This window comes from Glycine max, chromosome 5 (genome assembly GCF_000004515.6).
Source record: "Glycine max cultivar Williams 82 chromosome 5, Glycine_max_v4.0, whole genome shotgun sequence".
Taxonomy (NCBI): domain Eukaryota; kingdom Viridiplantae; phylum Streptophyta; class Magnoliopsida; order Fabales; family Fabaceae; genus Glycine; species Glycine max.
Genome location: NC_038241.2, coordinates 4,286,776 through 4,302,037, shown reverse-complemented (window position 1 = coordinate 4,302,037; position 15,262 = coordinate 4,286,776). Strand labels below are relative to the sequence as shown.

The window sequence follows — 15,262 nt, the reverse complement described above, 5'->3', positions numbered from 1 at the left end:
TCCATGTGGATCACAAAACAAGGACTTGAAATGGGTTCCTAATTACTAAGATCAGTTTGCTAAAATTCCATGAAAAACCAATCATAACCTTAATATCCGTCTCATTCACAAATCACCAGAGAAGATAGTAACGAGGTATCTATCCTCATTTTTTTTGTTTCTTCAGTACTCTTACATCTTGAGAAATTGTTAGTCATGATTTGATTCATTTAATTTTCAAAAACAAATGTTCAAAAGCCATGTTACAATATTACATTTGCATCATTTGTGTTTTTACATAGAATGTGTTCCTACAGTTGATGAAAATTCAATGTAATTTTCTTGCTGGTTATTCAATTTCCCTACTCCTTATCTTGATGATCCATGAATTTTGGTAAAATTTAGGTGAGGAAAGATCATGCAAGATGCAGGAAGCAGAGATTATAAACAGAAAAGATCAAAAGCTAACAATGAGGAAGATTATGAAGGAGATCTTATCAACCAATTACCAGATGGAATCCCTGTAGCCATTTTATCTAAATTGCCAATAAATGATGCTGCTAGGACCAGCATCCTCTCAAGAAAATGGAGAAATTTATGAACCTTTTTTTGTGGAACCTTGGAATTCGATGGTTCACCTATTATGAAAGACATTAAGAAGGCTGCAGGAAGGCAATTGCAGATGGCAATGGAGATCATGTATGATGCTGAAAGGCAAACATATATAACTTGGATCGATGAATTGTTGAGTTCACTCAAGAATTCAACTCTACAAGGATTGAAATTTTGGTTTCATGTGGGTACTGTGTGTGATGTTGATAAGTGGATTCACTTTGCCATTCAAAAGAAGGTTCAAAAGCTTGAGCTGTATTTTGGACATACATTTGAATATGTTCTTCCATTGAACCTGTTTAAACTAGAAAGTTTTAATTCCTTGCATGTTTTGCGTCTGAAATCCATTACTGTGACCAAGGAGATGCTAGAGTATTTACTGTGTTGTAGTTCATTACTTGAAACGTTGAGCTTGGTTAACTCGGGAGTTCCAAAAACTATGATGGTTTCAGGTTCATCACTCAAGCTGAAATATCTGGAATTGGTAAGGTGTTGGGAGCTGATAAAACTTGAAATTTTTGCTGAGAATCTGGTGTCTTTCAAATACTATGGATCCCATTTGGACACAGAATTTAAGAGTGTTTCAAGTCTTGTGGTAGCAACATTTGGAGGATCCTTTGTGGAGTTCACTAGGGAAAGCTTTCTCCCTCAAATAAAAATGCTTAAACTAGATCTTACACAAAACGAACCTGAAGTGGTATAGCCTTATATTTTTGCTCTTCCTATGTTGCTTTCCTTGTTAACAAGAGTGATATCATTTTTTCTGTCTTATTTGCAGCTTTACTGGCTAAGTCAACTTCCCAAGTTAAAAAATCTCAAGCATTTGGAGTTGGCTGCCTGTGTTGATGATGGTACCACACTTGCTTGTGCATTGCTATTAAAGGCATCACCTTCACTATGGAGGTTCACAGTCAAGGTACTGTGACTCTTTGTATTGTGCATCAAGCATTTGCTTAAAAGCTAGGATAGTTGTAGATCCGAATCTGCCTTATTTGCATGTAGCAGATGCTAAATATCAAACCATCTTTTAGAACAGAACGCAAATTTACAATGAATGCGGGTACAATCTCAAAGAGTTGGCATTGGTTGGGTTTTGTGGAGCAGCATGTGAAGTTGAATTAGTTATGTACATACTTGAGAATGTAGTTGAACTCCAGAAGATAATTATTGACACAAGGTCACCAACTAAACCGGAATTGAGACCGCTGGGGGAGCACTTCAAAACTTGGGATCATGAAAAAACAGAAAGCGTGCTAGAGGACTGCAGGAGAAAATCCCACCTTGGATTGAATTTGGTTGTATTTAACGTGGTATTGGAAGCAAGGGCATCATAAATAGATTTGGATATTGTCATCATTTAGAATACTCAAAAAGTTATTTGCAAATTTTAGTTCAAAAGAAAAGAACTATTCAAGTGTTAGCTGAATTCCTACAATTTGCTATCCAAACCGCAAGAGGGATCCAATCCCATGTTTGTACATACGGGACTAAATAAGTAGGAAATATCTTTCCTTTTCCTTCTATATTACTACTATCAATTCTAATAGTTAGGAAAACCAAAGATCTTTCTAATATCTGAACTTGAATTTCAGGATGAATATTAAATACGATTCATTTTATTAAGGTTCGGATGATCGGATCGACTATCAATCCATAGTACTCTCTAGCTTCAAGTCTAAACAAGCAAATGGACAATGAAATGAAGTACATGTGGAAATGAAACGAACACTTAGATGCCATGTTCAAGCATTGCTCGGACCCGCATTGGAAGACCATAAAGCCTGATGAACCCAGCAGCATCAGCTTGATCATATATCTGCCCACTTTCAAACGATGAAATGTCTTGCCTATACAGGCTAAAGGGACTCGTTCGGCTGGTTGCAGTAACAGAACCTTTGTAAAGTTTCAAAGTCACAGAACCTGTTGTGGTCTCCGTGATCTTCTGCATAAAGGCATCCATGGACTCCCGAAGCGGATCAAACCATCTGCCAGCATACACTAACTCTGCATATTTAAGGGCTAATGAATCTTTGACTTGTATTGTTTCACGATCAAGTGTCAAAGACTCCAACTCGCGTGCTGCAGCAAACAGAATGGTTCCTCCTGGAGTTTCGTACACTCCACGGCTCTTCATACCTACAAGCCGATTCTCAACCATGTCGACCCTGCCAATTCCATGCTTTCCACCAATCTCATTGAGCTCAGCAAGTAAAGATGCTGGTGAAAGCCTCCTCCCATTCACTGAAACAGGAAGCCCTGACTCTATCCCAATTTCCACATATCTGCAAGACATAACTAGTTCTTTCAAAAATGTAATTGTAAAGTACAACATCTTTAATAGTAAAACAGAAACTTGGAGGCTATATATAAAGTGAAATCACAAGAAACAAGCTTACTCTGGTTGATCAGGAGCATCCTCAGGGTCTACAGACATTATGTACATGTCCTTTTTAGGCTCATTAGCTGGGTCTTCCAAAATATCTCCCTTCCATGTCACAGATTGCATATATTAGAAAACAGCAATTTGTCATTTCTAAATAGACCTAGTGCTATAGTAAAGATAGCTGCAAAACATACCTCATGGCTAAGGTGCCAAAGATTCCTATCCCTGCTATATATGGATGTCTTTGTCACAGGAACAGGAATATTATGCTTTTTAGCATACTCAATAGCGTCTTCCCTCCCTGTAATATCCCACTCCCTCCACGGAGCCACAACGTTGAGCTTGGGGTTCAGAGCAAAGAAAGTGAGCTCAAAACGAACCTAAGAGTTTATATAGAAATGTGTTAGAATAAATAAAATAATTGACATGATTTATAAGTCGTGTGAGCCCAATAGTAAGACATGCCTGATCATTCCCTTTCCCTGTACACCCATGGGAAACGGCATCAGCTCCAACTTCTTTGGCAACATCAACCATGGCCTGTCAATATAAAAAGATAAGTACATTCCACTATCACTATCATTATCATTAGGATTTTTCTTCAATATAAAAAGAGTGAACAATGCACTAAGAGCTAATAGAAGAAATGGCTTTACCAAGGAAGATGAATATATGAAATTTTTCAAGCAGAAGTACCTTTGCAATTACAGGGCGGGCCATTGAGGTCCCAAGCAAATACTTCCTCTCATAAACTGCACCAGCACGTAGGCAAGGAAATACATAGTCACTAACAAATTCCTCCTTCAAGTCTTTTACCACTAATTGACTAGCCCCACTGGCTTTAGCTTTCGCTTCTAAACCTTCCAATTCTTGTATACCCTATGAAATTTAGTTTTGTTATGACATGCAGCATTTAAACAAGAATTGTATAAACCAATTCCCCTAGTCAGAAAGTGTAAAATCTTGAAATACCTTTCCAATAGCACAATTTACACAACAACAATGTTGATTACAGAGAATGAATTAAAAAGAAAAAGGTAACATACTTGGCCAACATCAGCAGTGAAGCAAACGACTTCACAACCATAATTCTCTCTGCAACAGCAAAATCATTAAATAAAATATTATTATTATAATAATACTACAAAATAAAAGGCAAATTGACAGGGATAAGAATCACCAACTTTAGCTCTCCAATGCTTTATCACAAAACTCATGCATTTTTTTGGGGTAAAAAACCATCAGATCATCTACACAATCTCAAATGGTCTCAGATCTCTATTTACAACACATTCTAATGAGATCTAAAACATTTTTTTTTCTAAAGAGAAGCTCAGTAATTCTAATAGAAAAATGGGGAAAAAAAAAGAGCTACATAACATATATACCTGAGCCATGGAACAATGACTGATGTGTCTAAGCCACCACTGTAAGCCAGCACAACCTTACTCAATTTTCCACGTAGGGCAACACCTGCAGTTGCTTATAATAACTGCATGACAAGTAATAAATCTGGAATTCGGAAAAGAAACAAATTCACAAAAAAGGGCACCTGTTGTATGAAGGGAAGGAGCAGTAACAGGGGATGCTTTCAACTGAGCCATTGTTACACAACACAACACAACACAACACAAGTACAGCGAGTGAGTGAGAGTGTTGTTGTATACTGTATAATATAATATTATAGTATATGTTAGGGTGGCGCCTTTTATGGCATGATTGATTTATTTAATTTTTGCTACATTATGGCATGATTGATTGGATACAAAAGGAAAGGGGAGGAAAAATAGGCTAAGAAATGCAAATTAGCAAAAATTAATTCCTTTCAAATTTGAAACATACCCACAAAAATGCAAAGGAAAAAAATAAAAAGAATGGGACCATGTAAAGAAACAATCCACCAGAAGGAGCTGCACCCGTTTGGCTTTTAGTGTACGTGATGGTAAGTTACATTACATAGATACATTATATAAATTTTAAACTCCTAGATTCAAAACTAATAATAATATGCCAAAAGTTTATAATTGGGTAAATTAAGAAAAAATGTTATTTGCTACCAATGGCTTTTCGTCAAAATTAGCAACTTTTCAAAAGTGAATAAAAGAAAAATGTGAATTTTTTTTGTCTTGAGCCTTCGGTTCATCATAGAAAGAGATCTTGATTAATTTGGAGTTCAATCAAAATGTAAGTAAAGTCTAATAAAGAATTATTTTTGTTAAGAATCGAACTCAAATACTACTCGAACTATTTAATTTTAACTTCATTATATTAATTACTTGTGTCCAATCACTTGATTATCTGAAACATTAATAATAAATTATTTTTAATTTAAGAATTTATTTTTGTACCCCAGATCATCTTTGGGTTAAGTCTGGCTTAACCTAATTACCTTGGTCTACTAGGATAAGTTTTGGTCGACCAGATTCATAACATATCTTATATTATTATCATTATCTTATCTAATATCATGAATTTAAGAAAATGAGATAATTATATCTTATGTAATATATAAAAATAAAGATATAATTATATCGACAAAATCACAAGAATGGATTAATTTAAAAAAAATACAGGAATGAATAGATTTTAAAAATATTGCCTTTCGGTAAATTGTATTTTAAAACACGACTTAATATAAATACTGTCGTGTTTTAAAACATGACTTTAGAACTTTGCAATTTTGGATCACGACTTCAAGCATTTAAAAAAAAATTGTGCACCTACCAACGTGAAGTCCAAAACACGACTTCCACTAACGTACATGTTCTATAATATTTTTAAAATCTACTCATTTCTGTGATTAAAAAAAAAAACCATTCATGTGAATTTACCCAATCATATCTTATCCCTCGATACCACTATATATATATATATATATGCCACAATAGAGGAATTCTATACCAAAACAATTTTCAAAATATATATAAATAAAAAATGAGTAATAAATAAAATTAATTATATATAATGTGTTTTTTAGTGCCCATATTTTAATATTTAAATAATGAAGCTATAAATTAAATATATAACTGTTTACTGTACTTTTTATATTGTAATACAAAAAAAAAATGTGTATAATAACAACAACAACAAAGTTTGAACGAGTTCAGTTAGGTTAGAAGCAATTTACAACTTCCTCTCTCCTTTGGTCTTTTCTCATGTGTGCTAGTGATGGTGTCTTACTAGAGAAATGTTCGGTGAGAATTGACCCTCTCCCTCTACCTCAGTTACTTCTTATGGCACTATCAAGCGAACACATGTTTTCCCATGGGTGAGGGGATCTTCCAACTACAACTGGTCTTTTACTCCAAAGAGAAAAGAACCTAACTCTTGGGCCTGTGCAGACTCTTGACCAGGCTGTTCCAAAACGAAAAATAAAATATAAAACTAATTATCACATTTTATTCCTTGTTTAGGAATATTTATATCATTTTACATGTATGTCTTTCGTCTTTACTTTCACTTTCTTTGTAACTAGATAAGAGGAAAGAAAAAAATTGTCCTTATTTTCTTTCTTTTTTCCCTTGCTAGGTAGCTTCTTCTTTGTTGACATCTCTTTCAAAACTCTCAAAGTGTTTCCCATAAAATATAAGTATGTTGTGATATCTTATATCGGTGGCAGGCCTACATTGATATGAGTGTGTGAAAATGCACCAACTGGTTTTGAAAAGTTACATGTAAATATCTCAGTTTTTTATATTTTATTCTCCTAATTTCTCACTTATCTTCATATGCATAATAATAATTATAATTATTATTAATTTTAAATTTCAATAGACTATACCAATTGATTTAAGGTCCTAAATCCCTCAATGCTTGATATGCAAACAGATTCGACAAACAAATATAAAATTAATAGAATATGTTTGATATTTATTTGTTTACAATGAAGATTGTCTTTCATCTAAAGACGAGTATGTTCATCTTATGAAAAAATTATTCATTTGTTTGTTCAAATCAAAACAAGCTTGATTATAATTATATATAGAGCAGGGAAGAGATGGGGCAAGTGGTTACATTGTCAACCTTGTTGTCCCAAGCCAAAGAAAACTTGAACCCAACATTAGTCAAAGTAGTTTTTTTTTTTTTCAAAATCAAGGATTGATTGGATAGGTAACCACAAATTTGATTTAATTGTCATGCCTAGGAGTAAAACTTCCTTCATTCTCACTATTGCTTCTTTCACTTTCTGTTACATTATAAAAAATCCGTTCCAATACATTTTCAAATGCACTTTCTACAATACAATCGTAATGGAATTGCAACTCATAAAACTGTGAGTATGTCTAAGTTATATGCAAATGCAAACATTTTTTTTAAATACACATGTATATAGATTAAAATTATATAAGTCATTTATAAATATAACTTTTTTTAATGTATATTACCATCTATCACTGTTTATATACACTTTTGTAGATATTTATATACATATTTACTAATAATGCTTTTTTTATAAAATAAAAATCTGTATAAACTTAATACTCATAAAAGACATGGATTATTACAGTTAACAATGACAATACAAGAAACAATTTAAAGAATAAATATCAACTAGCTCCCTAGAATATAATATAAGTTTGCAAAACAGTTTCCTTTTCAATTAGATACATATGCATGTCTGATTTCACTAAACCATTTCCACTGATCAACGTCAATAAAATAAAATATAAAAGAAACAAAATAAAAGGAAAGGAGCAGTAACCTAACGTAAGGCCATCCCTAGCGCCAAAAAATAACAAAATAAGAATCAAACAACAAAATCCGAAAATTCAATAAATAAGTAAATAACACAATTTGTCAAATAATGGAGGGAAAGAAGGGCCAAAGACTGTCTCCTCCATTACCCAATCACAACAACCATTTGCAAGGAGACACAAAAAGGGAAAATCAGAAAAACACAGGAAATTTTCCTCTCTTCCCACATACGAAAGGGAAAATTCACACTTGGAGGACTCGTCGTGCCACCGTCACCGCCACCTCACATCGCCGCCACCACCGTCACACGTATTGCATGTGAACAGGAAAAAAAAAAAAAGTTGAAAGAGGCATTGACGGGGAGGATTTTGAAACGGTTAAAAGTCGGTAGCATGAAGTGTGGGTGGGTGGAAAGAATGAAGTTTATTTTTTTCTTTTACCGTTGCATCTTGAAACATATAATCTCATTTCTTAAAAACGTTCTTGTTAATCAGTGTAAGATACATATTAATTGTTATTTTTATTTTTAATGTAAGATTAATTATTCATTTTTACTTATATTTCTTACACTATTAAAATCCGAACTATAAAAATAAAAAATAAATTAATGATAATAAGATTAATTTTATAACATTAATATTCTTTTATTTATATTTTTTTCTTAAATTATATAAAATAATTTAAGATGAATATTATAATAAAATAGAGGGAGTAATTTGTATATTTATGGAGTAACTTTAACCTGTAGTGATTTAATAAAAGAAAAACTTGCAGTGATAAAAAAATAAATTAAACTTTTTGATATTTTTAGTTTTATGTATTTATTGTTTGATAACTAAAATTTATATAAATGATTATTTTGATTTACACTAAAAATGTTTTATATAAAATATGGGATTCATTGTACTAAAAGTAAGTTAGAAATTCAAAATGAATTTTATCATTGGAGTACAAAACAATGCACCTACATGACACTGAGCGACCCATAAAAAGTGAGTTGAAAACACAAAATGGATTATACCATAAAGATGTCCAAGTATTCTTGAAATAATATTAAAGAAAGTGATTGATTACTAACGTGTTGTATCCCCATTCCCCATCATATTGGATGGACATGTGGATTGCTAACAAAAAATACTAATTTAACACAAAGATAGTAGAAAATAGAGATAGAGATTATTTTAATGATTATTAGTCATTAAGCTCAGGACTCTTAAATTCATCTTTGAAATAAATTGAAAAGGGAAGGAAAGTTTGGGAGATGAACGAAAATTTGCTTAAATTCACCTTTTCTTTTGTTTGTAGTATCAGTAAAAGGTGAAGGAAAGAAAACTTTTGAGAGTACCCCACACAAAAAAGCTATCCCCTCTTATGTGAAGAGAAAGGAGAAGGAAAGAAGACAAAATTATTTATGGGTCACTCGTTTTATCAGTTCATGGGCTACTTTATTTGTCACTGCTTGCTACTTCGTGACTTTCCTCTTCATCCTACAAAGGCTATCTACTTCATAAAGCATTGTTTAGGACCATTTTTTGCCATGAAACATGGTCTCTGATTGATGTTATTCATAAGGCTTGCAACCTTGCCCATTCCTACCAGCTGAGTAGTGACATGATGCTCAATTCTCTTCCTCAATTTTCTACTTCATCTTGCAACCAGGGAGACTTACGTTGGAATGCTCCAGTGCATGATCCCCGTGATCATACTGGTATCTTTATTTGTGGTTTTCAAGCCAACATATGACAAAGTTCGGTGCTTCATACGAAATTATTGGCAATTCTGTTTAGGATCAAATTAGCTCGTTCAAGAGGTTTTTCCTTCATTCGAGTTGATTTTGATTCCAGGAATGCAATCCAGGTCTTGGATGGAAATTGCAGTAGAGATCATCCTTGCTGTAACGTGGTGGAGGAGATTCATGCTGTGTATTCATGGAAATTTTTTCTCACTCGTATGGAAATCGAAGAAGATGAATAGGTTTCAATAAAATTAATAATAAATTTTAAAAAATACTATAAATAAAATTATTCTTAATAATTAAATTAATTAACTTTGTTAATAAGTATAGATTAGTCAATTACATCTTATATTGTAAGATGAGAAAGTAAATGGTAAAAAATTAATATATTATTTTATAATTTTTAATATTATAAGGAAAATATATAAAAAAAACTTATATAAAAATATTCTAAATATACATTTTTCTCTAAGATTAATTGTTACACTTTACTACTTAATTAAATGTATTTATGTATATGTTTATTTTCTCTTATTTCACTTTTTAAGCAACCAAATAAAAAAATGAAAATTTAAATATTTTTTGCTTTTTTTATTTCTACTAAATAATTTTAAAAAGTTTAATCTATTTAGTTTCCCATCTTATTTTTTTGTTCAATTTGATTCTTCATCTTTTAAAAAATGTATTTTAATCTTTTACTTTTTTTAAATTAATTCAAAATGATTTTTTGGTCAGTTTGAAGTTGATGTTATTAATGATATTTAAATATTAGTGGCTAAAAGCAACCACAAAAAGAAAAAATAAGAAGAAGTTTCATCCTCCATAACCCTAATCCCCTTTTGAATCGAAAATCCCATGCTACTCATACAAATCATAAACCATTGTCGCTGTGAAGATTTGAAGCTCACAAACATATTTTCTGACGAGGGCACTACAAGCAATGGCAGCAAGGGTGAATCACATACGTTCAAGTTCAAGGGTGTAACGAATATGAAGTTGATGAGAAGAGATTTGATGCTAGAAGGATAGGGAATTCAAGAAGTTCACCTTGGCATTGGTTATGGTGGCATGGTCGATTTGGGCAGCAATGGTGTTTTTTAGAGTGTTTGGGTCACAGTTGGTTGATGGATGAGGGATTCTCTCACTATTTTGGGCAGATTTGAGCAACCAAGGTTGATGGTGGTGGATTGGATGGTGCTCAGGGTTGTCGACATTTTGGGAGGAGATGGTGGCGCAACGGGTTGATGGTGGTGGTGTTTGACTTGGTTGCGTGGGGTCAATCAAAGATTGTGGTGGTTGTGGGTAATAGTGGTGCGCGTGAGTTGGGTGACAAAGGTGAGGTTGGCAGTGTTGGGAATTTTCAATAAACCATATACAATACCAAATGAGCACCAAAACACATTATGTCATATTATCAAGAGGTTTTAAGGAATACATGGATCCATAGAGCTTGATTAACACGCAGCGGAATCTGACAGTGGTCACGAACAATTGGTTTAATGACCTTCCTTAACCAAATCACCTTCTTCCTTATGGGACCTTTGTTTTCTCTTCAGATGGGGAGAGGAAAAATTGTTTGTTGATTTAGTATATTGGGGACCATAACCATGCCTTATGTTTTAAACCTATTAGGGTTCCCATTATCCCCCAATGGACCAAACTGGTTTTCGCTCATTAAGCCCATATCAATTATCTGTTGGCAATCTAATGGACTCACTTAAATAGATCACTTTATATTGAACCCATTTAAATATAAATAACTAATATAAATGTTATAATATAATATGTAGCCCATATTAATTAATTAGGAATTATAAAATTCATAACAATCTCTCACTTGGGTTTCATATTAACCTTAGACATTTATATCACAAAATTCTTTAGGCGCGCAATCGTACGTTATTTACTTTTAAACTCCTTTTATACAATCTGGTCCATCTCATACAGCAACAGGAAACCACTGCAATTTTCATCATAATTTAGCTTGACTAAGCCACAATGATCTCCACTGTTACTCATACTCGATGACATAGATCAAATATGGATAAGCGACATGGAAATTACATACAATGTGATCTTAATCATGTCTATTTCTAACTAGTCCAAACTTTATTCTTTATAGAAATCAATCCAAAATACAATACAAATATTGCACACAAACAAACTTATAATGAAATGATAAACTTCAACTTTATTTCTGCAGAAAATCCAAATAACAAATATGTTTGTAAACCATAAGATATAGAACATAAGTAAGACTCCCACTAAACTAAGGTATTGTCAGGAATTATACCCATATGAGCAGTGTGCTCGTGAAAAAAAAACTTTAGTGTCATACCTTTAATAAGTGGATCAGCTAACATGGAATGAGTTCCTATATGTTCTATACAAATCTATATTTTCTGGATTCTTTATTTAACAATCAAATACCTTATGTTAACAAACTTTTATTTGGTTGAATTCTTAATAAGATTGCAAAGATATTGTTTCAATAAACACCTGATGGCTACTTAATGTTAGCAACAACAAGCAAGTCAATTACAATAATTTATCAATCATAAATTCTAATATAATGTCTCATAGCAGAAACTTATAACTTATAAATTCTAGTATAATGTCTCATAGCAGAAACTTAATTAATTAGAAATTATAAAATTCCTAACAGGCAGCACAAAGTAAAAGATGAAGAAGAAACTTATAATTTATAATGATTTTTAGCTGTTAATATTTTTATTTCATTACGTCATCATTTTACATGTATAGAATGATTATTTTGAATAAATTTAAATAAAGAATTAAAATAAACCTTTTAAAAAAGAAAGATCAAACTAAACCTAAAAAATAAAATAAATGATAAATAAGACATTTGACCATTTAAAAATTATTATCATACTTTTTTTTTTCTCTTGCCTTTCCTTTCTTCCCTTTCATTTTGTTTGCATTTATTAGTATTTTGGTTATTACAGGTAGCACCATCGGTCAAGGAGAATTCAACCGAATAGCATTCCCGAATCCCGACACTTTCTTACAAAATAAATACCACGTGTCCGATTCTTATTGGCCTAGTCCCCATTCCCGTAAGCCACACTGCACCCCCTACCCTTATACTACTGAAAAAACAAATAATTCTTCCATTTCCATATTGTTGATAAAGAATAAGATTTCTTAACTATTTGTTTACTTCCGGTTGTGTTTTACGTTAAGTTATCTGCAGAATCTTGGCGGAATATCTTGGGGAAGATAAAATGCTGGGTCTAAAATTTATATATCTTTTGATACTGCAAGTTCCCTTGAGAAATATAATCTAAAGGGAGAAATTGATTATGAGCGTGCTTTACATGCTGAAGCGGCTGTTCGTGGAAAAGCTATTAGTAAGCGTTTCCATGTTATCTGCTTTGAAGATATAAGGTACTCCATTGCTTCATGAGTCATTATGACTGTAATTTTCATTGTTATTTGATTACTTTTATAGGCCTAGGGCCTGTGATGAGGTGTTTTTTATTTCTTTAAAAAAAATTATGCATGTGCATTGGTTTGACAGGCCTTACACTGGGTGGTTGCATAGGAATGATTCTAAGGCAAGCATTGCAAACGGGGTAACTCCAGAAGGTTTTATAGGTAATGCTGTTAACATGGTTGACCTGGACATAAATTACTTGCAGATTATGACAGCCTCAGGTTTTGGATAACGGGAAACAGTGTTATTTAATCTTTTCAAGAAGCTTCAGGTTTACGAAACAAGAGAGAGTATGGTGGCTGCCCGAACCTGTATAGAGGATGGTGCTGTTTCGTTAGATGGTGGCATTTTAAGTGAAAATGGAATTCTCTCCCTTGGTTACCGGTCTCTCTCTCTCTCATGAATATTATCTTCTGCATCTGCTTTATGTTTACATTCATTTTTGCGTGGAGCTCTCAGAATATGATGCCTGCTGCCAACAAGTTAATTAGCCGCGCTCATAGCACAGTATTATTTTAATATTATTAAGATTTAGACCAAACATTACACGGGAAGAAAAAAGAGAGAAATTAAAATAAGATATAATTCCAATGTTCGGCCTATGCTAATAACACACGTGGATCAAATAGTAGAAAATCAATGAATAGCCTGTTAATGGGTCCCATTTATTTCGCCATTACCATTGCATGGTTCTAGGAGTATGAGGCTCGAAAATAATATACCTAAGAGAACATCATTCAAATGTCTATTCTTTTATTCATACTATATGTTATGATCTTTATTTGGTTAGTTATATTACTCACTTAAATGAGATATTACTCACTTAAATGAGATGATGAGATAACAGAATCTATCTGTAATTATATGTAATTATTATCCCATATTATTATGTGATCATGTTTAGTATATACATAATTAGAAATTTTATTTGGAGAATCAATTTGTAATCTTAGTAGATTTTGTTGTAACTCTCCTCTATATATTTATGCTTTTACACTTGACTCTTTGGGATTTTTTGGAACCCTTCTATATGTTTTCCTTGTGAGAACCAGAAGGTACTCCCTCAGGAAATTGAAGAAATCTTGGCACAGATTGAAGAGAAGAAGTCAGATCTAAGGATGATTGAAGAAAGAAACAAAGGACTGGAACAAGATCACGCCAAGAATATAAAGAAATTTAACAAAAAGAAGGAAACATACGAGAAGTTTACGGATAGAATGAAGCCTATGACTGAACTTTTGCTGTATTTCTGAGGAGACTGGTTTTCTTTGCTGTCCTTTTATTTATATAGAATGTACAGTACAGGACGTGAGTTATCAGAATCGGAGTCTTTCTTCAAGTTTCATAGTGTTGTTGCTCTCAAAACGTGTTGAACATTACCTGGATTGGGTCATCATCACATCCGTTCTTGGTCAACTTGAATGGTTTAAGATGTAAACTCAAATGCTACCGATATTGTACATATAAGGCTTGAAAATTTGAACCTTAGTGGCATAATCGATGCAGATTCCCTATGCAGGCCCCAAAAGTTAAGAGTGATGAGCTTGGCTAAGAACAACATTAGAGGAACTATTTCACACTCAATTTTGCGTTGTACGAGGTTGACACATTCAAATGTAACTAGAAACCAATCGAGCAGGAGGTTGCCAAATAAAATGGAGACATCTTAAGGACTTGGACATCTCTTGTACAATTTTTCTGGTATGATCCCGAGTAAACCACGATAAGACAAGAAAACTTGGTATTTGAAGGATGAAAGCTTGGTGCCATTAGTTATGGGAACTGGATTGCTTTTGCCATCCCTTTACTTTATGGTAAAGAAGTCAGCAAAGTTAAATGCATTGAAAGAGGTAGTTAAAGAGCATCATCATATGTCTCCAATAAAAAAAAAAAAAGGCCATAACTCGCAAAATGTAAAAAGAAATTTGAAAGCAGTATAGAGGAAGAGTAGAAAAACAGAAGAGAATGTTATTTTGGTACATGGCTTGTTACTCTACTGAATAAGGCCTTCTATAGAATAAAAAGAAGTTGCCGGAAGAAAAAAATCAGATTGGGTTTCACTCGTTGGCTTTGTCTAACCAAGTCACGAACCAACAGTAACCGACGAAACAACCACTTCTGTTTCCTGCTTCTTGTACTTTTTCAGCAACCATATACTAAACATACAAAATGTGCCACCATGATCTCACAGCTACCTCCTTTTTTATTCTTTTTCTTCTGTAAGAAAAGTGTACACAATAATTTGAAACCTTCAGTGCAAGGATCATGTAATTTCGTTACATTTACCACTTATTTGCATATTATCCTATCCATATTCACTCAGCAGTCAGCACAACCAATAATAACAATAGTCCGGACAAACAAAGAACTTTGTTAACATATATGATTTGAATTCAGGATG

General features: G+C 32.9%; 1 protein-coding gene and 1 pseudogene across 1 annotated transcript; one reads left to right on the top strand and one right to left on the bottom strand.

Annotated features, from left to right (window-relative positions):
• The first annotated feature begins 397 nt into the window (after positions 1-397).
• On the top strand, positions 398-1,897 carry LOC102663731 (putative F-box protein At3g58860; annotated as a pseudogene).
• Positions 1,898-2,185: 288 nt separating this feature from the next.
• LOC100797468 (argininosuccinate synthase, chloroplastic) lies at positions 2,186-4,733 on the bottom strand. Its single transcript, XM_041015912.1, has 8 exons — positions 4,527-4,733; positions 4,363-4,447; positions 4,021-4,069; positions 3,671-3,853; positions 3,440-3,514; positions 3,169-3,354; positions 2,988-3,076; positions 2,186-2,873 (listed from the first exon to the last, which is right to left on the bottom strand). Exons 1-8 carry the CDS (start codon positions 4,576-4,578, stop codon positions 2,321-2,323), a joined length of 1,272 nt encoding a protein of 423 aa, XP_040871846.1. The 5' UTR covers positions 4,579-4,733; the 3' UTR covers positions 2,186-2,320.
• Positions 4,734-15,262: the final 10,529 nt, after the last annotated feature.

Coding starts and splice junctions, on each gene's coding strand:
- LOC100797468 (XM_041015912.1), bottom strand. CDS start 4,578: ATGGCTCAGTTGAAAGCATCCCCTGTTACTGCTCCTTCCCTTCATACA. Junction 4,448..4,526: donor TCCTTCCCTTCATACAACAG/GTGCCCTTTTTT, acceptor AAGCAACTGCAG/GTGTTGCCCTACGTGGAAAA. Junction 2,874..2,987: donor GATGCTCCTGATCAACCAGA/GTAAGCTTGTTT, acceptor TATGTCTTGCAG/ATATGTGGAAATTGGGATAG.